We start from the raw sequence: 24,687 nt of genomic DNA, 5'->3' as shown, positions 1-24,687 counted from the left end.
AATGATGGACGCTGCGCCCTGGGCACGAGAGGAATATTAATTAGCCTTCACGTAAAGGCCACACGACGACCGACGGGGCGACCGAGTACACGTTTCACGCAATGAACAATGTGCGACCAGAAGCCTTCGAATGGCCGATCGATAACGCAGCTCCACGCCTGACGAGTTAAATTTATCCCCGAAAAGGGTTAGAACGATATCCTTGCGCTCTTCCTACCACTCGGAGACACACGGTGACACTGCACCGTGTCCTGTGGAATGTTACTGGAATTGCACGACGAGCGGAGAACACAATGCATTCGCGTGTGCGCATGTGTCGCGGATATCCTTTTTGCAGGATGCTTCCGGGGGGACGCGGGATCAGAGACGCACGTGGCACTGTTTGTTTACTAATAACAGTGCCGCGAATGGGGTTCGGTCGTAAAAAAGGCAGGTTCGCAGCACAAACGACCGAACGCAGGAAATGTTGGTAAATATTATTTCGCAAAAAAAAAATGGGAAACGATTACATGATAAGATCAAAAAAAGTTTTTCAGATTATGCATTGTATTTGTTCACTTGTCCAGTTGTTTGAGGAGGGTTTCCCCCAAGAACCTCACCAACCCATCTTCATTTCCAGTATATGATTGAATTACATTCAATTGTGTTCAAAATATCACTACATTGGGAGTTAAGTTGCATAATGTTAAAATGGCTTGCGAAATTCGTAAAATGGTGCTTAAGATGTACGATGTAATACGTTGTTACAATGCGAAGCAAAGTTACATTGAGTTTAAAATTAAGATCATTTCTTTTGGAATTTGTAGTGCTTTCGGTTGTTGTCCACGTACAGTCGCAACTTTATGTCGAACTCTTTGGCCAGCTCCTCCAGAACGCCGACTTCCCCTTCGCTTAACCCTTCCGGAAGCGGCATCATCGTGCACTTTTCGTCGTCCAGAAATAGGCGCATCGTTTGCTTCACCGAGTCCGCAAACGATTGCTCTTCCGCCGTCATGCCCTTCTTTTTCGTTTCGGCCATGCCAAACGCTCGGGTCCAGATGTTTTTCTCCTCCTTCTTGTGCTTCTCGGTGCTTTCGTGCAGGCTTTTCAGCTCCTTCTGAATGTTCTCGTCGCGCGGTTCAAGCTTCTGCGCGCGCAGCAGGCACTTGCGCGCCCGATCGTATTCACCCAGCTTGTACAAAGCCTTGCCCTCCTGGTAGAGGACCTTCGCCATCCGATTCACATCGCACAACGCCCGCACATCGTTCACCATGCGACAGGCATCCCTGGGCATGTCCCTCCGGTTGAAACACACAGCCAAACTGGTGTACAGAGCAACGAGCGTCTCCCGTTGCTCCTTCTCTTCCTGCTCATCCTTCAGCTGGCAACCTTTCAACGTATCGACGGCCTCAAGGTATTTGTTCGTTGCGTTCGGTAACATATTGCGCTGGAAGCAATTCTTGGCGTAGGCACGAATCTCTGCCACCTTCTGCTTCACCACGGCGTACGTGCGGCGCCCCTCCTCGTCCAGCTTGGCCAGCGCATCGGCATCGCCCACATCCACGCAGCTTATCAGCTTGATCACAAACAAGCCGTCCGCTTTGGCAGGAATCCGTGGCATACAGCCCAACTCGCCGAACAGCAATTGATAGGAGATCACAAACTGTGCCTCCTCGCCGACACACATCGTCTGCACGGCCTGCTCCAACCCGGGCAGGACTGGGCATTTGCCGACCGTAAACTGGTACGGGGTACTCCTGAGCGTCGTCGAATCGAATGGCTTTTTTTCGTTCTCGAAAAAGGCATTGTAATCGATGGTGACGCAGATGTTGCCCTTGATCGGTTCTCCGACGCCCCGCCTTGCGATGCGTTTGTAGATCAGCTCGGACACCGGAACCATTGTCGTGCGCAATTCCGCGAAGCTACGGTCCCATGGCGCTAGTAGCTGCTTGTAGCGCTCCTCGTCATCGTCCGAACTGCCGTAATCGTCGTCGAGGAAGAGCTCATCTCCAGCGGCGTCGCTTTTGAAGTCGGCATCGAGAGAAAACTCTGTCCCGCCGTTCAGCAGCTCACTACGCCATTGTAAGGAAACGGAACGGAATGGAATATAATGTTTCGCAAACTCCTGTGCAACGTCCGCACCCGCTTACCTTATGCTAATTGGGGTTTTCAGCGGATTACCCATCTTCGGCAATGTGGAAACACGTTACAAGATCAGATTTGTTCCGTAGGTAAATCACGTTCAATGCGGTTCCCAGAGTGTTTGATAATGGCGGGATACGACTGTCAGTTGTGTTGACAGTCGCGTTCCTAGTGCTGTCAGTTAGCGGTTTTTACAGTGCTGCCCACTTTCAGCGCACCGGCGTACGTGCTCCGCTCAAGTGTCCTTGTTTTCCGTAATCTGCATTTTTCGAAGAAGGTACATTAGTTCCTCCTTTAAGTTACTTACGCCGTGTTCTTCAACTTTAATTCGTCAACTATCATTTGTTTACTCTTCTTGCGGCCTCTGATAAGACCGGTGCGTCAATCCCGTTTCGTTTCCTGTTTGATCGATAACAACGACGCGCCCGGCCCGGAACACATGATTCGGAACTTGCTGCGACAACTTTCACCAATCGTTCGCAATAACAAACCGGTGCTTGGAAGCCATCACACTCGGAGGCTGATCGTGAACAGGAACGTATCTCCGGCCAACAGAATGTCTCTGGAAGCTGCGAAGCGCTCCGCCGCGTACAAGGCGGTTGATGAATACGTTAAGGACGATACGGTGGTCGGTGTCGGATCGGGATCGACGGTCGTATACGCGGTGCTCCGTATCGCCGAGCGCGTGAAAGCCGAAGGGTTGAAGCTGATTTGTGTACCCACCAGCTTCCAGGCCCGTCAGCTTATCATCGAAAACGGGCTCGTGCTGGGCGATCTGGAGAGTAATCCGCAGCTGGACTGTGCCATCGACGGAGCCGACGAAGTGGACGCACAGATGGTGCTGATAAAGGGAGGCGGCGGTTGTTTGTTGCAGGTGAGCGATCCTTTTCTGTGATCATTTCCATGGAAGCCGGTGTTCTTATTTCGCTTGGTTGTAGGAAAAGATTGTCGCATCCTGTGCCGATCGGTTCGTGGTGATTGCGGACTACACAAAGGATTCCACAAGGCTGGGCCAACAGTACCACAAGGGCATTCCGATCGAGGTCGTACCGATGGCGTACGTTCCGATTCGGGACCGGATTGGGGCCACGTTCGGTGGCAGTATCAAGCTGCGGATGGCCGTCGCTAAGGCTGGGCCCGTCGTAACGGACAATGGGAACTTCATTCTCGACTGGCACTTCGAGGACGACAGGGACTACAACTGGGAGGATGTGAACGACGAAATCACGATGATTCCGGGTGTGGTCGAGACGGGCCTCTTTGTCGGGATGGCCACGAAGGCGTACTTTGGGCAGAACAATGGAACGGTGACGCAGCGTGGGGTTTAAGGGGGGTTTGATACAACCGGGAAAAAGTGAGGTTCGGTTTGGTGTTTCTTTTTTACTTTTGTCTTTATTATCCTCCTACAACCCTGAACGGAACGGGGAGATCGTAATAAATAGAAATTAAATGGCGGAAAGCGAGAAGGTATCGTACAAAAGGGTTATTGGCCCATGCAACAGAGAGCCGTCGACCTGCCTAGAAGGACTTTTTGTTGCGCTCCGGTAGCAGCGTTTCCTTCGCGTAGCTGAACAGCGACAGCAGTCCCACCTTTTTCCGGCTCGAGAAGTAGTTCGTGACCACATCGTCATTGCCACCGAGCAGGTGCGTCCGTTCGTTGCTGCTCGTCGGCAGCACATTGTCGTTGGCGGACAGGGACACAAACAGGGCGAACGGTACTAGCCAGAGGCAGAGCGTAAAGTAAGCCATTACCTCGGTGAACGCGTGGTACTGCGTTTGGAAGTACACGAACGCCAGGTAGTGGTTCACCAGCAGCAATATCACAGCGCCGAGAAACGCGGGCGACAGGAACCGCACGTAGGGGAAGTCGGTTAGAATAAAAACGTGCAGTAGCTGGGCGCCGAGCCCGCACAGCACCATCGACCAGGGGAAGCTTTCGGTGAAGATGAACAGCACGTAGAGCGTGGCCGTACCGAGGACCATCCAGCTGATCACCTTCTTCGCGATCACCGTGTACTCTTCCACCAGTTCCGCCAGATAGTAGAGGCCAGCGGCTGCACGAGGCCGAAGCGATGCGAAAAAGAAACAAAATAGATTGAGTCATATTTTTGCGTTCAACCCGTTTATTATGGCCCCCTTCCAAACGATTACCCTTGAGACTATTTACGTACCGATCGAGACGGTTATGAAGCTTATTTGCACCAGTAGCGAAACGTAGCTGAGCAGCCCGAGGAAGGACATTGTGAAGATGGTTTCGGTTCACACTGGATACGGCAGGATTTCTGAGGCCGATCGTGAGGACAACGATGGCACGGGGTGTAGAGCACTGGTTTCCGGACACTTTCTCCGTTGCTAGTGCATCGTTTTGGCAATTGGCAGCCGCAAAGTGGTGCGTAGGTAATGAAATTCGGATCTTTTTGCCACTGCGTACACCACCAAGGAGTACATTAGCCAGCACATTACAACGAATCCTTTCTTTGACAGAGAGTTGTCATCAAAACATTGTGCCCTTTGGGAACGAGCTGGATCGAGCGAACAGAAAGGTAAACAAATGCAATGCGCCATGAAGTTTCAGAATCGTCTTGTTCCCCGGCAGCCGGATGGAAAGTTTTAAGTCTCTAAACTGGTTCGTAAAGATGCGGTATTGGTGTCCCATAAATCTCATCGTCCACCCTCTCTGTACTGTTACAGGTCCAGGAACACGCCAATTCCGGTGGCGTTGCTGCACGAACACTTCTCGGTGGATTACAGTCTTTTTCCGGATGATATTTTTAACCTACACATCGACGAAATCGATCCGATTCATCGGATCGAAAATACGTTCAACGATGCGATCTGTACCATCGAAATGCCGAGCGACCCTCGGACGGGTAAAACGGTGACGCAACTAACGGTGGACACTACGGCACCGATGGCGTTTTTCGATGGTTTCCCCTCCGGCTCATCTCTGCCCCATGAAGCGCACCAGCACTGTTTGGGTGTGTTGCATCAAATTAACATGCGACTATTGGGGCCCGCGAAAGACAGCAAAAGCTACAAACGGTACACGAAACTAATGACGACTCTCGCGCCCGAACGGGAACTGTTCGATAACTTTGTCCGTAATCACTTCGTGACGAATCTTCTGTGGCGGTTGAAAGCCATCCCGCCGGAGCTCAACGCACTCGTGGTCGATCTGTGGCGACACAAGGTGGATCGGTGGCAGCGGCAACTAGCAACTGGGGCCGGTGCTCAATATCATCTCAGGGCGGCCGTTGCCTACGTCGGGTACACCACGGATCACACTGACCCCGTAGATCTGGCGCCGGTCGGTGAGGATGCCCTCGAAACCGGTGCCGTTCGGTGTCTGTTTGTGGAAAACGTAGTCCGATGTGCCACACTGCTGCGATCCAAGCGCGTGTTGGAGCAGTTTCGTGACGAATCGTGTAAGCTAATCGATCGACGCCGAGCGGATGATCGGTTAACCGTGGAAACGATACTGGAGCATCAACCGGATGTGTCGATTGTCCTTTCGGCCAGTGCCTTTGGCCTGCTACTGAACGAACCACGCAACCGGGGCGAGCAGTGGACTATCCCGTTTCGGATAGCGACAGTGGCCGGCCGGAGAGTGTTGATGGTGGAAAGTAAGCTGCCGCCGGTCAAGTTATCCACATACGATCGGAACGCCAAGGGACACCGTATGCTGGTGAAGAGCTTCATCAAGTTTCTTCAAACCGAACAAACCATAGCGGATCAAGTGAGCTTTCCAGAGTCTCTGCCCACCGAGGAGCGGCCATTCAGAGCGGTCCCGTTCGATGAATACATGCAAAGGACGGCGAGCAAGTTGTCCGCCAAAGGCAGTGCACTGCGTGAGAACCGATTCTATCAGCTGTGGAAACTGAAAGAGAAACAAGAGGAACACTTGCTGCTTATCGCCTTCCGACAGGATTGCTACGAGTCACTGCGGAAGTTGCGCCTGTTCATGAACATCTCCGTGAAGCTGGAACACCAGCCGGAATTCGGTGCGGAGCAGATGACGAAGGTGGAACTGCTACGCGAATGGACCCGCCAGCTGTTGCGCCCAAACTCCAAAACGCTCCGGTTGCGCATAAATGCCCTCGATCACACCGTCATTTCACACCACTACCTGGAGCTGCGCGACATCGAAGAGGAGCTGTTGCGCCTGTACGGCATCGTCCCGCGCCATCTGATCACCAGCGTTTGGTGTACGCTGCGCGTAATACAAAACTTTCCTCCGGGCGAGTACATTCTGCAGCGTGACGATCGCAGCGGACAGGGTCTGTCGGTGTACGCGCGAGCGGACAGCAAACCGGTGGAGAACGGTGGCATAGTGGTCGATCTGGCGAAGCGTATGGCCGCGATCGACTACGATATCCCCGCATTGGAGCAGTACGAGTGGATACCGATCGACAAATGTTTTATCACGCAGTTGCATCGCGAAAACATGCTCCTGCCATGTACCTTTCCACACTGGCGCCGGGCGCGACAGTTGGAGTCACGCACGAAACATAAGATGCGGCCCAAACTTCCGAACCCGACGCAGGTGGTTCGGAAGAAAAGTGCAAAAACTACTGCAGCAAAGGCCGCGAAAAAAGTGAAACGCAAGGAGCGCATGCAGAAAGAACGGGAACACCTGACAAAGCTGGAAAACTTGCAAAAATCGCTCGATCAGTACGCACCGTACGAAGGGCCGTCCAAGAAGGGAGCGCAACAGCCGATGGACAGGCCAACTGTCCCGGCCAAGAGTGCGACGAATGAGGCGGTGCCCTCGCTGAAGGACACTGCTTCGACGCAGTCTATCGATTACGGCGCTTACTTACAGCAAGTCGCCAAGTATGGCGAGCAATAAAATAAATGCCCGATAGTTGTTCCGATTTTTTGTATAAACTGTAAATGGCTTCTAACATGCTCTTATCACAATGACAGTTTTGATTTACGACCGGAAGTCCAAACGGAAAACAGATGCATTCACAACAAATGATAACTAGCTTCCTACGGCGGTCCCGTGTGACCCTCTGCGTCCAACATACGTTGTCTTCCACCAGTGCTGATCCAGTTCGTAGTCCTGCGATTTCCACCGAAAGTGTGTCGGTGGTTGATCCTCGCCGTTGCAGAACGTAAAATAGTTGCTCAATTCTATCGCCAACTTCGAGCGCACCAATCCGATCGAGCCGTAACGTTCCGGGGCCGGGTGATAGACGCGACCGGTGGCAGGAAACATGCAGATCCGCTCCGGTTGCCACGGGACGCTCAGCTTATCGCTAGCATGTGCGTAAGCCAGTCGTTCACCTGAAGCGAGTTACTGGGAAGATTACGACGCTATCTGAAGGGCACCGCAGCTTACCTTCGCCTTGTACGATGTGCGTGAAAACAATAGGTAGATCGTCGCACCGGATGTAGTTGCGCTCACGGCCGCAAACGGAGAGGAACGGAAACTCGTCCCCGTACCGATCGGTATCGTTCAGTTTGAGACGATTGAAGAAGAATTCCAGAAATTGTTTCTCCTTAAAGCAGGAGGTGAAATTTTTAATCCTTGCATCGTCCAGGAAGAGCTGGGCAGATAAAAACACGGACTGATTAGTGGTCGCCACATCCAAACCACAAATCCATGCTTACCATTCCCTCGTGGTCGATGTAGTAAAAATATTCACGCACTTTCGGTGCCGGTGATTGTCCTTGGATGTAGCTGGCCCGCCGAATTCCATAGGTCGGTGGGGAAAACAGCCATCTCCGTAGCAACATCATCGCAATCGGCAAGATGCACAATGATAACCATTGTAAACAAACAGATTACGATTTATTACGAACGGCCTGTGTTCGCAACCGGTCTCTTGGCCTCCCGTTCCCGAAGGACATCGCAGCCGGCGACGCAAATGTCAAATCGACGAGTTGCATCGTTCGTCGCGGCTTGCAATACCAAATAACCGCCACTTTCGGGCAACAAACGCCGCCGCTAAAACATTTCTTTTGCGCCACGTTTCGTCGTGTGTTTGGTTTTATGAACCCTTTTCGGGCCCACTTGCGCGATGGCCGTAGCAATAAACCATGTGATGCTGGAAAAGCTTCGTGAGTATTGCGCGCGCTGCGGCAGGCTTACTTTGATTCACGGCGGCAATCGGCACTGAGCCTCATGAGCCTCGCATTTGCTTTTGCAGTTCACGACATCCAAGAAATACGGGTCCGGACGCTGCACGATATCGAGAACAAGCTTAAACGGGCGCTCTGGGAGAACGTTGAGGTGTGCTTCAACGCAGCGTCCCTGTTCAAAAATCTCATCCGCTGGTTCGGGCAGAACCCGATCTGCGAGGAGGTTACGGTGCTGGAACTGATGTCGCTGCTCCTGACAGTCAGTAGCAAACTTTGTCTGCACTTACAGATGCCGTTGATAACGCCATTTTCCTAATTGATTTCCCCACCACACAGAGCAAGTATGGAGCGGACATCGTACAGTACTTTACCGTCGAGCGGATCGCGAAGGAGTTAAACAAAATCCGTTACCTCATCGGGACCACCGTGGAGTACGACGAGCTGGTGGAGAATCTAATCAAGCAAGTGCGCAACTTTAAAGCCGTTTCCTCGGCAACGGCAGCGAGTGATAAAATCGTTACCGGCGTTGCCTACAGTTTAGCGAGCTTAAAGCTCGACACCATCGATCTTACGAAACCTTCGCACGATCGCGTCGAGGAACGGATTACCCGTTCCGAGGATGATCCAACGTTCTACACTGTGTGCTGGGAAGTGCCTACTCCGAGTGTAGCCAGTGTCTTGCAGTGTTTCAACGATTCTCTGCGGGAGGCTACCGATGCGGACGACCCAAACCTGCAGCACGCCCTGAGCTACCTCGGCCCGTACATCCAGGACTATCCGGCCGAGTTCTTTCTGCAACCACCGTACATTTTCCTTTCGCTGTTGCGGTTGGTGCACGATCGAAAAGTGCCCGTCCGTAAGGCGTTCACCATGCTGCTACAGTTGGTCTATTCGCTCGAGGGGCGAATTCGGGAGAAGAAACTCACCGTAATGCACATGCCCACTGACAATGGGGGGACCACGGGAGAAACGGGCAACTGTCCGGCCGACATCCGTAAGGTACAGATATCGGTGGGTGCGTTCGTTTATGAGCTGTTTCAGTTGGGCATCGAATTGTCTAAAGAACTGGCCACCGATCTTGACATGGGCTCGTCGAACATGATCTTCGCGGTGCTGTACCGATTGACGGAGCTGTTGGATGAGGATGACCACTTCCCCGTTCAGCGATACGTCGAGTTGCGTCGCGAGATGGGCTACCTGATCAAGCACTACCGGCAGGAGTGGGAATCGAACACGGCCAGTGTCTCGGCTCGGCTTCGCTATTTGATCAGCCTGCAGGTGATGCTCAACGTGGTAGACGCCGGGCCCAAGATCGAGAACGAGAACCTGGTGCATCAAACCGGTGCCCAGCCGACCTACAATCCTGCCGATTACGCGACGATGAACTCAACCGGCCACCGGCAAGCGCTGGAGGAAACGGACAGCTGTTGGATGAACGAGTTGCACCTGGCCCGGTTGGACTATCCGATGCAGATCGCTTGCCCGGAGCTGTACACCGAGCTGTGGGTTGAGGGGTTTTCCGAGGTCAACCAAACACTCTGCACACTGGCCGGGGTCAGGGAGTACTTGAAGCCGGCCGTAGAAATGCTGCGCAATGGTCCGGGCATGGACGAGCTAACCAATGCCGAGATACTGAACCGGGGACTATATGCAATAACGACGCTCCACTTGCATCGATCGACCGATTTGGTACGCGTCCTCATGATTGCCGTCGGAAGGCAAGTACTTCACACGAAATGGCAAGTAAATGGCGAATCATAAATCACCGTTTTCACCGTCACATTTGCAGCTGCTTCATGACCGAAGATGAAGCTACGCGCGAGGCGATGGAATCCGTTACGCTGCGTCTTTTGGCCCACGGAGACGAGGAGATACGATGGTAAGGCATTTCCTTCGGGGGTGGCACTTTAACGGTCCGTTCACTTCCGACTTGTCGACATTACAGTGAGGCGTACGATCTGTGTACAGGTATGATGAAGGAATTCGTTGGCCAGCTTGACGAGGGTTCGATCATGACGCGCCGAAGCCTGTTCTCCAAAACGTCTCCCAAACTACGATCGCTCGGTATCCCGCTATCCCTCGAGATCGTCACCGAGATCACCTGCTTCGGGTACCCGAGCAGCAACACAAAGGTAATGTCTCCTCCAGCGGTGCGGTCACGGTGTCTTAATCGCATCCGATCCGTCTCCAGATCCGTCGGTGTGCTGAAACGATGCTGCTGCTCCTCTGCAACTCGCGAGCATTTTTGCGCGAAAAGTGGACTGACGTGCAGGAGCTGTTGCTGCCGATCGCACCTCTGCTGCAGGCCGCCACGATCGGGGCCACCGATACGACGCTGCGCAAAGCCGTGATGGGGCTGTTCCATCCGGACTGTGAGCTCCCGTTGCTCAACGTGCTGCAGGGAAACCTTCGGATGCTGTTCCACGAGGACGGCAAGGTCCGGGAGGAAGCCCTCACGCGCGTCCTCTTTCTGCTCAGTTCGACCGGTCAGGCGGGTCGCTTCGTGCCACGTATCGAGCACATCAGCGACACCATTCCAAGTGGCGTGTGTTTGCTAAAAATGCCTTACGACATCGGCAAACACCAGGTGTCGGACGTTTACGAGGTCAGTGCGGTCCGACCGCTGCTCGATACGCTCGAACAGGAGGAATGTGATCCGGGACTGCGCCGGAGTGCCCTTGTCCAGCTAAACGCTATGGCGCAAGATCCACTGCTGTGCGGGCTCATTCACAACGCATCCGGCTGGCCAATGGTGCTGAAGGCGCTCTACAACGCGCTGCAGGACGATCACCAGCAGCGGATCGATTACCCGGATGCCGCCATCCCCGCCATCGGCATCCTGACGAAGCTCTGCTTTACCGTCACCAGCTTCCGCCGGTTTCTCGGCATCAACGAGACGGCCTACGAGCTGATCGTACGTTCCCTGTTCGCATTCCACCACATGCCCGTGTTCCGGGTCGAGTGTTGTGCCCTGCTCTATCTGCTCCTGTTCGCCGACTACTCGTTCGGTGCCGGGCGCACCATTTCACTGCCCCGCCTGTGCCAAACCGGTTCGTTCCGCCTCCCGTTCGTGTGCGAGTTTCACTGGCGCTTCAGCCCGTTCCGGGAGGTGAGCCCCCTGGAGGAACTAATGGTCGGCCGAGCACCCGCGACTGCCGACGCACGCGAAGGAGAGAGTATTCTGCGTCTCGAGTCCAACACTTTGGAGCCGTTAGAAACCAACGTTGGTGAACGGCAAGCGGTGCTTCAGTTCATACGCTTCGCATTTGCCGACCTTTGGTTCGATGGGATCGACAACATGTTGGCCCAACTGTCGAGCGATCGGCGAACAGCGCAGCAGGAGGAGCACCTTGCTCCGATCGTGTATCGCAGCGAAGGCAAGGAAACCGACAACCGGTTAGCCCTGCGGTTCGATAGTGTCCTTCGGCTGACGAAGCAGGATGTGCAGCTGCTGAAGGTGACGCACATTAGTTCGCGGTTTCGGAAGAACCTGCGAGCGATCGGTGCGGCCAAATCGCACGCAGATGTGTTCAGTGCGTTGGCCACGTTCGAGGGTAATCTGCTGCTGCCGATACCGCTGAAAAGTTACTCCTCGGAGCAGGTGATTCGAGCGCTGACTCGCTTCGTCGTTGCGCCACCGTCCACCGGCACCGATCAGCAGCTACTGAGCGAGGTGATCACCTTGATCGGCAGTTTGATCGAGTTGCACAACACACGGATACTGGACTGGGTGCTCGAGTTGCTCGCGAATGAGGCAAACATTTTCCTGCTCCTGCTCCGTTCGGACGATTGCAGTATCGATCTGTACTCCAGTGTGATCAATCTGCTGCGTATCGTACTGCTGATGAGTGACCGTAGTGCCGAGAAGAAGGATCACCGGCAGACCTGCTGGACGGTGGAACTAGTTCGCACCGTCCACCAGCTGCTCGAGGCGGGTCTGCTCAAGTGTGAACTGGTGCGCATCATTCCGCTGCTCGAACTGGTACGCCTGTTGGTCGAACAGCTCGATCGTGAGCGAATCGGAGCGATCGACGAGCTGATCGGGAAACTGCTACTCTACATCCTCCACGTCCGTTCTACGAGCTACACCGGGTCTACGATCGTGCGAATGGCGCTGCTAACGATCGCCGACCTGCTCGAGCCCTTGCCGACCGGCGTGAAGATGCAGTGGGGCACATCCTCGGTGAAAACGGTGTCCACACAGTGCAGTCACAGTAGCGCCCTGGTCAGGGCCTGTGCCTGGAATGTGCTGGCCAAGATTGCTCGTACCGTCGACGGAGCTAGTGCGATCGTACGCGACTGTGCCTATCTGCCCGGTGGCATACACGCCAGCTGCCTGAGCACACTGCTCGATCCGCACGAAGCGTGTCTGGTGAAGGAATCTGCCGCGGGGCTGCTGATCAGTCTGCTGTCCCATCGCGATGGCAAGGACGGTCAGCTGCACGCTTCCGTGCAACCGGTCGATTCTCGAGCGACCAAACCGAGCGCCACGAGCATCGACCCGGAGGATTCGCTCCGAATGGTGTGCCTTCTGTTGCGAAAGTCGCGCTTCTTCGAGGAATCGGTCCGCTCGCTGGAGCACTTTACGGCTCGCGAAACGCTGGACGTACTGGGGGAGTGCGATGCGGTACCGCTCGTCACACCCGAACTGGCCAAAACCTATGCCCTGATCTACCGTGCGCTGGTGGAGCTCGTGCCGACGTCGTTCGTTCCGATGGTACGCGAAAAGGGCTGTCTGCAGGGTTTGGTGGACTGCGTCGCAAAGGTACCGCTGAAACCGACCCGCAACGCCCTGCTGATGGTGGCCGAAGTGTGCAATCTGCTGGTGCAGTGTATGGGCAGTGCGAACCCTAATCCCGTGGCTGAGCTGCTAACACACAACCAAGCGTTCATCGGCGGTATCACGTACCTGCTCGATCCGACCGTCTACGAGGACTTCGAGGATGAGGACGAGGGCGTCGAAGGTGGCGTTCTACAGTGCACCACTAGTGCCATCATGCGGCTGGTGTCCCACGTTTTGATAACGAGCGACGGCAATAGTCTCATCAACTGCGTGCTCGCCCATCTCGACGTGAAACCGATCGTGTGGACCATCGCGAACGGCATCCGGAGCGGTGTGAAAGGTGCGTGCCCGCCTGCCGACGGACCTTCGGGGGCGCGATTAATTCACACTCTTTTTTCTTCCCTTCTCGTAGCGTATCAAGTTACGTGCCTCGAATATATGCTGATGATTGCGCTCATGTCGAGGTTCAATCCGGTAGTAGCGCCCGAATTCCCCAGCTTCATGGCGATCCTGGACAGTGCCGATATGATGCGCAACGACTCCCCGCGTGAACATTCCATCGATTCCGAGGACGACTCCGGCGAGGAAAACATCGATCCGAATCGGCCACGAAGGGACGAGGGCAAAGTGACACCCGTCGATAGGCCCGCTCCGTCCGAGGCGACGATGGCCAGCAACAGTGGGTCTGGTGTAATTTTTACCGCCATCCTCGAACAGTTCGAAACGCTGTCTTTGCGCGAGGAAGCCGGCAGGTCGTTCGCGAATGCGATGGACAAACGGACGCTCTTCCCGGCGGTCCTGATGTTGCTGCAGTATTCGCCCCAGTGTCGCCGCGTGGCCTGGGAGCGCAATCTGTTGGCCATGATCATCGATCGGTTCAGCACCATCCACGAGGAGGTGCTGGGTAAGCTGAGCTGCCCGGAGTTTGTTCGCCGGTACGGCGAGGCCAAGAAACGGCCCATCGTCGAGGAGCTATCGATGCAGATCGGGGTGCTGGCGTACTGGTTCCATGCCCCGGCCGATGTGGCTCAACTGCAGCCGGACCACGTTGCGCAGCTGTGCCGGATTGTGCTCCAGTTTTGGCCTTGGCTCAGCAACAACCACGATCTGGAGTTAAATTTCGTGCGAGCGTTGGCCTTTCTGACCGAGGCATCGATTATGGTCTGCAAAGCCTTGGTCGCTCCGGTGACCGGGTTCCCGCACACCATCCTCAAGCTGCTCATCGTGACGGTCACCAGCGAGACAGGGCGCGTGAAGGGTCCGAAGCACTGCCTGCGGCTGCTCAAGTTCGCGTTGCGCGTGCTCGGGAACTGCTGTTCCTGCCACGAGGGCCGCAGCACGATCGGCAAGCTGAACGTGATCGACAACATTAGCAAGCTGCACCCGAGCGTGACGAAGCTGAAAGATCCGTGGCCCGAGGTGACGCGCCTGTGGCTCGAGTTTTGGGCGATCTACACCTGCTACAGTGACATCAGTGAAGTGCGGTAAGCGGTTCCCGTCTTCGGAGCGCTCTTTCTCTCTTTCTAATCAATCTCTTGCCGTGCCTTTCGTGTAGACACCTGACCGTCCTCGGGGCGCTGGTTCGCAAGTCCAACCCCACGCTGCGCCTTCTGTCGATGTCGATCGTGCGCAATCTCACGTTCGTGCCGGCCAACCGGTCCGCGCTGTTGGCATCGGCCGACTACATGTTCATCCTGCAGAGCGCCCTCCAGCAATCGAGCCACCCGGAAGAGCAGCTGGTCGGAGCGGTCGCGGTGTGGAAACTGATCGCCAACAGTCACAAGGGACGGGCCGCAGTCAAGGGTAGCCCGCTGGTGCGCATGTGTGGCGCCCTGTGGAAGCACTACGCCCTGAAGGATGTCGCCCGGGCGGACAGTACGGGGTGCCGCACGACCGAGGAGCTGTGGAACGTACTGGCCACGGTGCGCCGCATCTTGGAGGATGCATGATCAGGTGGCGACCCCGCCTTTGCCCGAAAGTCTAGAGATTCGTGAAAAATGAACGTGCCGTCAGATGTTTCTAAATAAATCGTATCGTTTAACGGTAGGAAAGTAGCCGAGTATTGATTTCGACGTGGCTCTCCGAAATTACCCCCGCTTCCCTCGGTCGGCTAGTGTTTTACGGATTCGATTTATTTTCGCAATTTTCCCTCTCCGATTCCGGGGTCTGTACAGTAACTACTAGTGACACTTCGTGGATCTACACTCTACGATTATATCGGTCGCTTTGCTTTTCCCTGTTCTCTCTGCGGCGATACGCGACTACAGCCTCCAGGCGATCAGGCCCGCCAGCAGGATTGTGAGGATAAGGTTCACCGTCATGATAGCGGCACGGCCACCCTGCCCACCGGGAGCGACCGTCGTCGACGTGCCCGCATTCTGGCAGTCCTCGATGTTCTCGAACAGCCGAATGTAGTTCTGCACCGCCGTTCCCAACTCCGCGTGCTGCGGTGACACCAGACCGAGGGCTGAATCTTCGAACAGAAGATTCTTCACTCCGCCAAAGATGTTGTACATCCGGAAGTCCGGGTCGTTCTGGAGGTACTGGTCGAGCGAGCTGAGCGCGTGGACCACGTTGTCCGACTTTTGCCAATGCCGGCGCACAACGATCTCACCATCGACTATCGTCGTCAGGTAGCACTCCTCGTCCACCGTGAACCCGGTGTAGGTGGCCAGTGTTCCGTTGCGGCACAACACTCGGTAGTTGTTCTCGTTCATCGACAGCGCCTTCGCGTGATCGGCCAGATTCTGGGCCTCGATGATGGCCACTTCGCCCGCCTCCTGCAGACAGCGCAGAGCACCGCGCGTTCCGTAGTACCGGTTAGAGTCGCTGGCGGAGCACAACAGATTACGATCGACCGTTGCCTCAACGTTAATGTTTTGCCGCAGTGCTGGATCAATGCCGTCGACGACCATTCCTTCTCCATCGACTCCATCGACCGGCACGGCTTCCACATCGTCCGACGAGCGGCTCAACGGTACCGGCGTCTCAGCGTAGCGACACAGGGCGCACAGGTTGTCGGAGTTTTCTCCCTCCGGATCGTGCATTTGGTCACGCGAACCGGGTGCGCACGATTCCACGAAGAAATCACTCATCAACCGACCGTAGTTACACTCGTTGCGATCGAAAATGCCCCGTGATCGACCAACGTTGACGAACGCGATCGAAGCTGCGGGGATGAAAATGGGAAATGTCAGAACGATTGCGGATCGGGCCACCGGAAGCGCCTCGGGAAAGGGAACTTACCGATACCACCAAACTCCGGGAAGCAGGCCTTCGAGTTGCGCAGCTTCTCGAACCGATCGAAGCCACTGTTCTCGCGCACCAACACCACGACCCGCGAGTACTTCTCCTTGTCCGTCTCCTGGTACAGGGCGGCGCTCAGGTTGAAGCGGCGCGCCAGGTACCCGTAGTTGGAGTCGATGCCCGCAAAGTCGGCCCGATCGCCCGCGATCTCGCTCAGACAGGAGATCCGGTTCGGGATGGGATTGTTGCACTGCAGGTTCGGTAACACGCCGGACGTTAAGGCGGCCTTCGCCAGTACCTCACACTTGTCCTTCTCCTCGAGCGAAGTCGTACACCAGCGGCCGGTCGTGCCGCAAAGATCGGACGGCAGTGGCATCTCACGGTGTGGCCGGATGAAGTCGATCGGTGCTTGGATCGAGCTGCTGCCAGTCAATCGATCCGTCCGGTGGCGCGTCAGGATGTCGATGATGGCCGATTCCCACTGGGCAGGTGAGCCGGCCACCTTGCCCAGCCACGCATCGATCATCGACGAGACTTGTACCGCTTTCGTGGACGCCGCCATCACGCTGGCCCACGGTTGTGTTAGCCAGACGCAGGGCTCTCCACTAACCGGCCGCAGCGTACCGTTTTGGCAGAGGTATGAAAAGTCGTTCACAATCGTGGTCCGCTCGGAGAAGAATCGTTTAATCTCCACCACGGAGGCGTAGACGACGTCCCCGTCCCGCTCGAGACACTGCAGGGCCGCCTGGTGGGTACCGATGGCGCTATCGTACGAACACGAGGCCTTATTCGGGCACATCGCGCAGAGACTGGAGTACTTTTCCTCTGCGAATGAAGAAAGGCGAAAGCGTGATGAACCGTGACCGTATGATGGCACGGTGTGCCGCTAGAACTCACTCAGACTGGCATCCTCTTTCGGTATCTGGGACCACAGGCCAGGGCGGCAGGATTGGCCGAAGAACTTCGACAGCCCGGCGGTTTCGATTTCGGTTGCCGTGTGCAGGTTGTCATCGCACGGTGTCGGGACGACGCGCCGTTCGAAGTGCTTCAGGACCCGCTCGGTCCAGCGCTGTGTCCGACCGTAGTGCAATCCGGGGTGGCAGTAACGGAGTCCGCTCAGTCCATCCACCCCACCGGTGTAACGGCTCCGTACGACGACCGCAGCCTGGAAGTCGTGCGGTTCATTGCTACGCTCGGCATTGCGTACCTCCTTGACGACGGTCAGTCCTTCCCAGCCAAGGCCGGCCACGAGCAGGGCACTTTCGGCCGAAAACACACCGAAATCGGCCGTTCCGTTACGGATACGCTGCGCACACTCGACACTGTCCTGCACCGAAACGCACACCACACCGGACTGGCCGCGCTGTAGCTGCTCGCACTCGGCCACGTACCGCGAGATGGCACACACACGCTCTGTGGGCGAAGCAAGAGAGGTGTACTACATTAGGGGGCGGTCTCCAAACGAACCCGGAGTCCGGTCCGGCAAGCGAAGGTTTATCTTATCTCTAGCGGCCACGGGTTACGCAAGGAGGAATTGTAACGCGCATCTTCCTCTTTTTTGTTTGGACCCTCAACCCACGGACCGCTGTTACGAATTCCGAGAACCTGACGCGCGTGTGGGCCTCGAAAGCGCACGCACACCTTTGGAACGGTGTCGGATGGCGCGAAAGTATTCAACAATTAAGTCCAAATCGCGGGCGCGGTATCGATTGCGCGGTGTTAAGCGGACCATATCACGCCCCGAGGGTCCCGGAGCTGAAGTACACCGAATTGTTTGCTCGGCTTATCGCCGTCGATACAGCGCTGATGATAAGGTCTGCGGCACCCCGAATGCAGTCACCTTGTTGGGTCCCCTTTTTTCGGGGGGAATGATGTTTGCCGTTCCGAAACCACACTTGGAAAACGGTTGGACACTGCAAACATAACCTCAACTCAACATTATGGAGGGAATTTAAAGGAAGGCTCCGCATGCAATGCCAACAACTGGAGCAGCATTTGCTATTTGCAAATTGTTCGCCAGCCATTACCGTGACTTAATTGAAACACTCCCGATTACTGCCCAACCCAGCAACTTGCTGCTATCTGCCGCTTATCACTTCAGACAGCTCCCCTATCGGTTGACTAATCAAATTCACCAAAGTACACAGACCATTTTGGGGCCCAAACTGGAGAACTCGCATCGCTATGCGAAAGAAGTTGAAAGCATCATCCATCATGGGTACCATAAACCGATCACGGATCGATCGTGAATTCTTATTCAGTTTCATGTTAAAATCTTGCCAAGTAAACTCTATGGTCCACACGTGGTCATCAACCGCGCGTCATAAAACTGGGCTACTAATAAAGTGGGCTCAGCGGCTGAATGGCCTCCGAAACGGGAGCTATCTCACCCGGCCAACCTCAAGTGGATTGCGCGTTCGGTGAGCTCACCCAACGGACAATGCTTAAGCTCAGTATCTTGCGTGCGTCACCGTGACGTGACGGGTGAGTAACTTGACGGTGGTTTCGAAAACCATGTGAAAAGATCACTCCCCTGACTTCTAGGATTTTATGGGCCGGCCCAATGTTTGTCACCGTGTCTCCGCAGTGGCCTTCACCATGTAAATCACCACCAAAAGTGCGTGCGTTCAGTCTGACCGTCGTAAAACTGGCCTCGAAATGATAAGCTGAGGACCGGACCGGAACGATAAAATGATCGTCACGAGTTGCAAGCCATCTTCAGGTGCGCGGCCTAACCTCACATTTGCACACGGATCTAGGCACGGAGTTTTGATGGAGGAGGTTCAAAGTAATACTCATGTTTCAGGACCCTCCCCAAACCTAATCCATTACCTTGCGGCATCTGGCCGTTGGAAAAGCCACAGAGGGCCACCAGCGCCAGCGCCAGTAATACTGCCAAGCCACCAGCTTTCGACATCGCTCACTAAGAATTCGTTGGCCGTTTTCCCGGAAATGGTGCCACTCGATTTTCACTCGATTTCACTGAGATTTCACTGCTGCTCACGGTTCGGGAGCAATCTGAACCCTTTAAAGCCACACCGAGCCACGATGCCGTTACCGTGAAGTGTCGCCCGGAACTGATCGCCACCGGGGACGGATGAACGCGCTCGACTGTCCTGGCCCAGCCCCGGGTCTGGAACGAATTTGTCCGTTATCATCGCTCGCACACCACCACCACCACCAGGGCCCGGCGATAAGATAAAATGTTCGCATAAAATCACCCACTGATAGCGAGCGAACCTCGAATTATTCAACATTAGCCGGAAAGGGTGAACGGATCACTCTATTCGAGGGGTTCCTGGCAGGCGCGCGCCCAATCGTTGTCTGTGATTCAGATGAAGCTTTCGAAACCCGTTCGACCCGTCAGATGCGTACCTAGAAACCCGGTCCCTTTATTGGCCCTTTGGACCGGCACCGATTGCCGGTTATTACTCACGCAACGGACAAACAAAGATGGGCGCGGTGTCGTCGGGCTCTTCCGGTCGCACTATTCCAGACACTGTTTACCAACGGGCAACAGGCCGTGTCCTGAATGCAGAGCGGAGTGCAATGTACTTTATGCATGTTAGGGGTGCTATACTAGTTAATCAGTCATTAAAACATTGACGCATTGCTGGCCTTCGTGGGAAGTAATTTAATAAAAATATATGTGTCAAGAAGCAGAATTCTCAGGTTTGATCAGGATAATTAACTATAAGAAACTGCTTACTACTAATGCCTCCTCAATTTCGCTGCATTAATGCCTGTAACCCATGATTTAGTAATTTCGTAATAAACAATCTTTGTGATTAAAATTTACAGAAATTTAAATGAACAGAAATTTTAATCTACAGATTTTACTACCTTTAAAATTTGTTTAAAACTATCCATGTGAAGTATGACCATCTATATTAAGCTCCACATCATGAATCACGCAGCAGTTTCGCTTTTGTAACCAATCTTCTTCTTTTCCTTCAATGATAGGATTTGTAAAATGATAAAAAAGGGTAGGTTTGCCAGCCCTGCAACCGAGCGCGCACGTGGTCCGCACCGAATGCGCCATATCACCCCCCTTCGGCTTTTGCCCGTCGACCGTTTGTTTACTACCCACTAACCCTCCACCTGTGACGTCAAGCCGCCGCCGGCATGCTGATGTGGCGCATGCTCAAAATTTTCCCGCGCTCTTCACATTCGTGTCCATTGAGACTCGCGAAGACGAACCGGCTTCCGGCGTGCCACGGATGCCATCACATCCTGAACGGCCACAGCACCGCACAGCAGAGCAGTTAGTAAACACGGCGTGCGGAGCCAACATCTCAGTAGCCTTCGAACCGCGTTCGGTGTCGGTTGAGGTTTCAAACGGATGCTTACGGGCCGCGCCGATCGTGCAGCCTTTTGACGTGATCTTCCTGGAATCGGAATCGGTTTGAAATGTAAAATTATATTTTATTTTTTATTTATTTTAAGCAAAGTGACAAAGCAAGTAAAGTGACGCGGTGGTTGTTGAATTTACCGATTAACAAGTGCGAAACGTGCCAGACGCAATGCAAACGCTTACTTCGTTCACATACGGGGTGTGGTGGTGCCGTAAAAGGTTCTGTGAATTGGTACCGCAAACAGGGGCCGTTAAAAAGGTGTAAATTAGATTCAACCAACCCTGCTTAGTCGCCCGGATTGATCGGAGGCTACTTTGTCGCAGCGGGTTGCAGTGGCTGAAACTGAAGTTTACGACACATTTTGGATTTGGTGCTAAAAAAAGGCGTAACTAATAAGAAAACCGTGTTCTAGGAGCCATTAATCGATGCCACGAGCATCGATCGAATAAAGTGTGAACGTGCTGTATCCGTGTGATCGTTGGACCACGTCAGTGGAAGCGATCAAAAGCGTGGTGTGTTCGGATGTGCGATTGATTTCCATCATAGCATGCGCTTACTCTATGAGATGCCGCATCCGTTTTTTTATGTGATCTAAGTGCTAAAATGCAGAATACACAAACCACCGACCGACCGGCCGGCCGGCCGGTTTCGGGTTAATCGATCGAAGCCAGATTGATGAATTTTGCTGCCTTGCCTCGCGATGTTTACCTACAGGTTTTACGAGTGGCAAGTGTGCGTTTTGCTTCCCGGCAGTGCGTTTAGTGCGAGTGCGGTTTCGCGTAGAGTAAGCACCGCGGTGCCGCGGTCAGTGTAAACTGTTTGGATAAGCAGCGCCACGGAAAAAAGGAATTTAAATTTTTTCTCTCCCCACCAGAATCGTCCAACGGACACCCGATACCAGGCGCCAGGCCAGGGTTTTTGGCAACCGCGTGGTTTTTTTGTTCCCAGGGCACCACGCGTGCCGCTGAAAAACTGTAGATTAATAATTTGTTAAAAATAGCCGGAAGTGGTCGGTGTAAACATAAAGCGATTTCCGTTCGGTTTCGCGAGTGAGTGCTAAACTGCGAAAAGTTTTCCCCCCGTCGATCGTAATATGACTGCCAGCGATCGCTAGGCTGTCGATTTATGAACCCCACACACCGCGAGGCGGTGCGATCGATCATTGCGCCACAAGAGACATTCGATGGTGAGTACGTCGAGCGTCCGAAATAAAATATTTTTTATTCAACTTTAGGCGCCGCCAAGCGACGACAATAACAATTTATTCACCTCGACAAAGTGTTGTGTCGGCGCGTAGAAGAAAATTCATTAAAAGTTCATCATGATCTCAACTCGTCGCCGTCGTCGTCGTCGGGGAAGCGGTCCTTTCGTGTGCCCTCGCTCTCCGGAAAATCCTCACCGAGAGTCTTGCCATCAATAAACAGGATTTGTGGTATCGTAAAGTTAGGGGCTGTGGATCCTGCCTACGCAGGGACGTCGGTCGCGATTATGCTCCGTATGGGCCGCTCTACTCGATGCTCGTGTGAATGGTTGATTCGGAGAAATGTTTTCTCGCCTCAGTGCACCAATTCAAACTGGCACGGGGTATGGTGTTCGTGGCGTCAACCCCCGGGGCCGTCTTTCTGGGAAGCGTTAATTTGTCTGTCGGCGTTGCGTAGTACATTACATGCCGGGGCAACCGATTGTGGCGTAACTTTTCCCGAACCAAGTCACCCAATCGGCCCGGAGCCAAATCCGGGTCTTGGTGGCTGGTGGGAACAAATGAATGAAACACTGATAAATGCTGCCCCACCATACTTAACAAATTAACAAACCCGAAAATAGACATAATTTTCCACCGTCCTGCGTCCTGTTGCGTGGTTCCGCACATTTATCTCGGCACATTTGTTTGGACAGATATTTATGGCAGGCTTGCCGAGGCCGAACCGAGTTTGCTAATTTTTGCATCCCTCGTTCCCGTTCGTTCAATCCGACGGCTCCGACAGCCTCCGACCCTGACAGCTGAAGAAGCAATCACTCGGGAAGCAATAGGTACAGCCAAACAAACAAACACTTGGCCGATAACCGCGCATTCCACCGCGGGAACGATTAACGCCGGTCGTTTTCCGCGAGCCAGAATATTATATCTGATGCGTGGTTTTGCATATTACGCCTTTCACGGCACCCCCCTCCCGGCCCGCCCTAAAAACGTGTCAGATCGGGTTTTCCAGACCCAGACCTCGCAGACAGGCAGCCAGGCAAACAGATCACCCACCGCGCCGAGGTGTGTGCGCCATTTGGAAGCCGTAATGATGGGTGGGTGAAAATGTCTTCATTATGGGCGTGGTGCGTCGTTCATCGCCGTCGTCTTGGGCCCTATTGTTTACCAGTGCGGCACCACTGTGCCGCACAGCTGTACGCTATATATAACGGTCCTTTTTGGTCCGTGAAAATTATTCAAAACAAAAAAAAAACGCGGGCGCGCGCTACAAACACAGGAGAAGCAGTGTCTCAAACGTCTGACACCGGGGTCGCCGGCCACCCTGTTTGTTTTTCCAACTCCCGGGACCGCGGGGTGAATGATGCCACGGTGACAAATGACAGCAACAAACACACAAAGTATGGCAATTTAGAGCACAACCAAGGGTGGTGTCGGTGCCGAAGGATTCACGCACGGCCGAACGTTATTGCGGTCACGTTCCTTTTTCGATTTTTTCTCTAGGTGTGCGACCCGTTTGCTGAATTACAGTTCAAATGGCCCCTGTTTAGCGTGATAGCAATATCATCAATGGCACTTCACAGTTTAATCTCGGCAATTAATCGCACGATTCGTGGGATGAAAAAACGACTGACTTTCAAGTGAAATCGCGATCAAGAGAATTTCTTTCCAAATATGATCTTCCTTAAAGTAAGCTTTTCCTCACTGTCTTTATTTTTCTCGTTCAAAAATAGCGCTTGCCGGTGTGAGGCGCGAGATTTCCGTTCTTTTTTTGGCCACTTAAACTATCCACGTGACGAGGCACGATGTGGTGGACACGCTAGTTTCCGCTATTTTCCGGATTATAAATGGTTCCGTTTGTTTCATTCACAGCACACGAACGCACTAAGGAGAAATTGTTGAGTGAATATTTATTTCTTTTCCCATTGTCGCCGTCTGTTCAAACGTGAATCACGCGACAGAGAATGAATGAGTCGCAGACCATCAAATATCGCTTGTCACTATGCTCCCCCATTCGTGTGACGGACACCCATCAGGAATCATCAATCATCAGGGCCACCAGCTGGCACATGTCGCGATCGTGTCGGTGGCCGCTGTGTCTGATGGACGTACGGGGTTTGTACTCCAGTTTGTGGTTGCATTTTTCATTAATAATATTTGCACTACGCAGTGCCTCGAACTGCTGCTTTATGCATTTTATGGAACGCAAAATCGACTGAACGGGTTTTGTAAATATTTTCCATATTCCATCTATATTGCTGGCTTGGTGCCGGTGGGGTGCTGAATGAATAGCGTTCCTCTCTCGTTATGTTTGTGGTTTTATTTTACATTCGTTTATTTAATGATGAGTATGCGAAATCGGTGCTCATTATGAGGATTAATGATAACCCCAGGAGGGACAATGTGAAACAGATTCATTTTAATTGAAAACAAATTAAGGATCGAAATTCATCCCTCGTGTCTTTCTACCTTTTTTAATGTTCTACCCATTCCGAGTAAACTTAACTGCCCATTGCTCTGCGTGCTCCATTGCGCATGAAACTGAGAAACAAAGTTTTAATTTACTCGAGTGCTGTTCCATTGAAGCAAATAATACGCTTCGGGTGGATTCGAATTCGTTCAAGAGCACACTGAATTGAACCGAAAATTCGGCCACGCGGCCACACACTCGAACGAATCGGCACACTCCATTTGCACGAAATTCGGGATTTTATTTAATAACAAAATCCATCTCGCCATTACGCGTCTCGCTTTTTCACTGAAGGCACTGTTCCGATGCGCAAAATATGCTTTCGGCCCTCCATTTTGGAGTCATAAATTGGAGTCACCAGGGCTCAATGGTGGAGGAGCTTTACGCCATCGGATTTGGCGGCCGATTTTTATGCTTTTCTGCGTCA

The 24,687-nt window shown here is 53.6% G+C and overlaps 7 protein-coding genes across 7 annotated transcripts; 3 read left to right on the top strand and 4 right to left on the bottom strand.

Moving 5' to 3' along the window:
* Window positions 1-558: 558 nt before the first annotated feature.
* On the bottom strand, window positions 559-2,245 carry LOC128267223 (inactive peptidyl-prolyl cis-trans isomerase shutdown-like). The gene is made up of 2 exons (XM_053004023.1): window positions 2,130-2,245; window positions 559-2,051 (listed from the first exon to the last, which is right to left on the bottom strand). Exons 1-2 carry the CDS (start codon window positions 2,162-2,164, stop codon window positions 785-787), a joined length of 1,302 nt encoding a protein of 433 aa, XP_052859983.1. The 5' UTR covers window positions 2,165-2,245; the 3' UTR covers window positions 559-784.
* Window positions 2,246-2,371: 126 nt separating this feature from the next.
* Window positions 2,372-3,574, top strand: LOC128269347 (ribose-5-phosphate isomerase). The gene is made up of 3 exons (XM_053006788.1): window positions 2,372-2,398; window positions 2,494-2,995; window positions 3,060-3,574. Exons 2-3 carry the CDS (start codon window positions 2,561-2,563, stop codon window positions 3,447-3,449), a joined length of 825 nt encoding a protein of 274 aa, XP_052862748.1. The 5' UTR covers window positions 2,372-2,398; window positions 2,494-2,560; the 3' UTR covers window positions 3,450-3,574.
* Window positions 3,500-4,566, bottom strand: LOC128269348 (protein TEX261). The gene is made up of 2 exons (XM_053006789.1): window positions 4,293-4,566; window positions 3,500-4,175 (listed from the first exon to the last, which is right to left on the bottom strand). The coding sequence occupies exons 1-2, from the start codon at window positions 4,360-4,362 to the stop codon at window positions 3,640-3,642; spliced, it is 606 nt and encodes a 201-aa protein (XP_052862749.1). The 5' UTR covers window positions 4,363-4,566; the 3' UTR covers window positions 3,500-3,639.
* Window positions 4,567-4,721: 155 nt separating this feature from the next.
* Window positions 4,722-6,984, top strand: LOC128277716 (uncharacterized). Its single transcript, XM_053016219.1, has 2 exons — window positions 4,722-4,747; window positions 4,813-6,984. The coding sequence occupies exons 1-2, from the start codon at window positions 4,722-4,724 to the stop codon at window positions 6,968-6,970; spliced, it is 2,184 nt and encodes a 727-aa protein (XP_052872179.1). The 3' UTR covers window positions 6,971-6,984.
* Window positions 6,985-6,991: 7 nt separating this feature from the next.
* LOC128277718 (UPF0598 protein CG30010) lies at window positions 6,992-7,873 on the bottom strand. Its single transcript, XM_053016220.1, has 3 exons — window positions 7,738-7,873; window positions 7,466-7,673; window positions 6,992-7,410 (listed from the first exon to the last, which is right to left on the bottom strand). The coding sequence occupies exons 1-3, from the start codon at window positions 7,864-7,866 to the stop codon at window positions 7,106-7,108; spliced, it is 642 nt and encodes a 213-aa protein (XP_052872180.1). The 5' UTR covers window positions 7,867-7,873; the 3' UTR covers window positions 6,992-7,105.
* A 274-nt stretch (window positions 7,874-8,147) lies between these two features.
* On the top strand, window positions 8,148-14,940 carry LOC128277300 (protein rotatin homolog). Its single transcript, XM_053015744.1, has 8 exons — window positions 8,148-8,187; window positions 8,277-8,467; window positions 8,545-9,926; window positions 9,998-10,087; window positions 10,154-10,340; window positions 10,400-13,331; window positions 13,404-14,475; window positions 14,547-14,940. Exons 1-8 carry the CDS (start codon window positions 8,148-8,150, stop codon window positions 14,938-14,940), a joined length of 6,288 nt encoding a protein of 2,095 aa, XP_052871704.1.
* Window positions 14,941-15,118: 178 nt separating this feature from the next.
* Window positions 15,119-19,264, bottom strand: LOC128277382 (transferrin-like). Its single transcript, XM_053015830.1, has 4 exons — window positions 19,070-19,264; window positions 17,135-17,650; window positions 16,238-17,062; window positions 15,119-16,160 (listed from the first exon to the last, which is right to left on the bottom strand). Exons 1-4 carry the CDS (start codon window positions 19,152-19,154, stop codon window positions 15,253-15,255), a joined length of 2,334 nt encoding a protein of 777 aa, XP_052871790.1. The 5' UTR covers window positions 19,155-19,264; the 3' UTR covers window positions 15,119-15,252.
* Window positions 19,265-24,687: the final 5,423 nt, after the last annotated feature.

This window comes from Anopheles cruzii, chromosome 2, assembly GCF_943734635.1.
Source record: "Anopheles cruzii chromosome 2, idAnoCruzAS_RS32_06, whole genome shotgun sequence".
In the NCBI taxonomy this organism is placed as follows: Eukaryota; Metazoa; Arthropoda; class Insecta; order Diptera; family Culicidae; genus Anopheles; species Anopheles cruzii.
This window is presented reverse-complemented; position numbering and strand designations above follow the sequence as displayed.

Bases quoted from the DNA above. Each gene is read 5' to 3' on its own strand.
- LOC128277300 (XM_053015744.1), top strand. From the start codon at position 8,148: ATGGCCGTAGCAATAAACCATGTGATGCTGGAAAAGCTTC. The intron at 8,188-8,276 runs GTGAGTATTGCG...TTGCTTTTGCAG, and splicing joins TGTGATGCTGGAAAAGCTTC to TTCACGACATCCAAGAAATA. The intron at 14,476-14,546 runs GTAAGCGGTTCC...CCTTTCGTGTAG, and splicing joins AGTGACATCAGTGAAGTGCG to ACACCTGACCGTCCTCGGGG.
- LOC128277382 (XM_053015830.1), bottom strand. From the start codon at position 19,154: ATGTCGAAAGCTGGTGGCTTGGCAGTATTACTGGCGCTGGCGCTGGTG. The intron at 17,651-19,069 runs GTAATGGATTAG...CTTCGCCCACAG, and splicing joins CAACGGCCAGATGCCGCAAG to AGCGTGTGTGTGCCATCTCG. The intron at 16,161-16,237 runs GTAAGTTCCCTT...TCATCCCCGCAG, and splicing joins CCCGGAGTTTGGTGGTATCG to CTTCGATCGCGTTCGTCAAC.
- LOC128277716 (XM_053016219.1), top strand. From the start codon at position 4,722: ATGGAAAGTTTTAAGTCTCTAAACTG. The intron at 4,748-4,812 runs GTTCGTAAAGAT...GTACTGTTACAG, and splicing joins AGTTTTAAGTCTCTAAACTG to GTCCAGGAACACGCCAATTC.
- LOC128277718 (XM_053016220.1), bottom strand. From the start codon at position 7,866: ATGATGTTGCTACGGAGATGGCTGTTTTCCCCACCGACCTATGGAATT. The intron at 7,674-7,737 runs GTAAGCATGGAT...TTATCTGCCCAG, and splicing joins ACATCGACCACGAGGGAATG to CTCTTCCTGGACGATGCAAG. The intron at 7,411-7,465 runs GTAAGCTGCGGT...AACTCGCTTCAG, and splicing joins GCACATCGTACAAGGCGAAG to GTGAACGACTGGCTTACGCA.
- LOC128269347 (XM_053006788.1), top strand. From the start codon at position 2,561: ATGATTCGGAACTTGCTGCGACAACTTTCACCAATCGTTCGCAATAAC. The intron at 2,996-3,059 runs GTGAGCGATCCT...GCTTGGTTGTAG, and splicing joins GCGGCGGTTGTTTGTTGCAG to GAAAAGATTGTCGCATCCTG.
- LOC128267223 (XM_053004023.1), bottom strand. From the start codon at position 2,164: ATGGGTAATCCGCTGAAAACCCCAATTAGCATAAG. The intron at 2,052-2,129 runs GTAAGCGGGTGC...ACAATGGCGTAG, and splicing joins AAAACCCCAATTAGCATAAG to TGAGCTGCTGAACGGCGGGA.
- LOC128269348 (XM_053006789.1), bottom strand. From the start codon at position 4,362: ATGTCCTTCCTCGGGCTGCTCAGCTACGTTTCGCTACTGGTGCAAATA. The intron at 4,176-4,292 runs GTACGTAAATAG...GGCCTCGTGCAG, and splicing joins CTTCATAACCGTCTCGATCG to CCGCTGGCCTCTACTATCTG.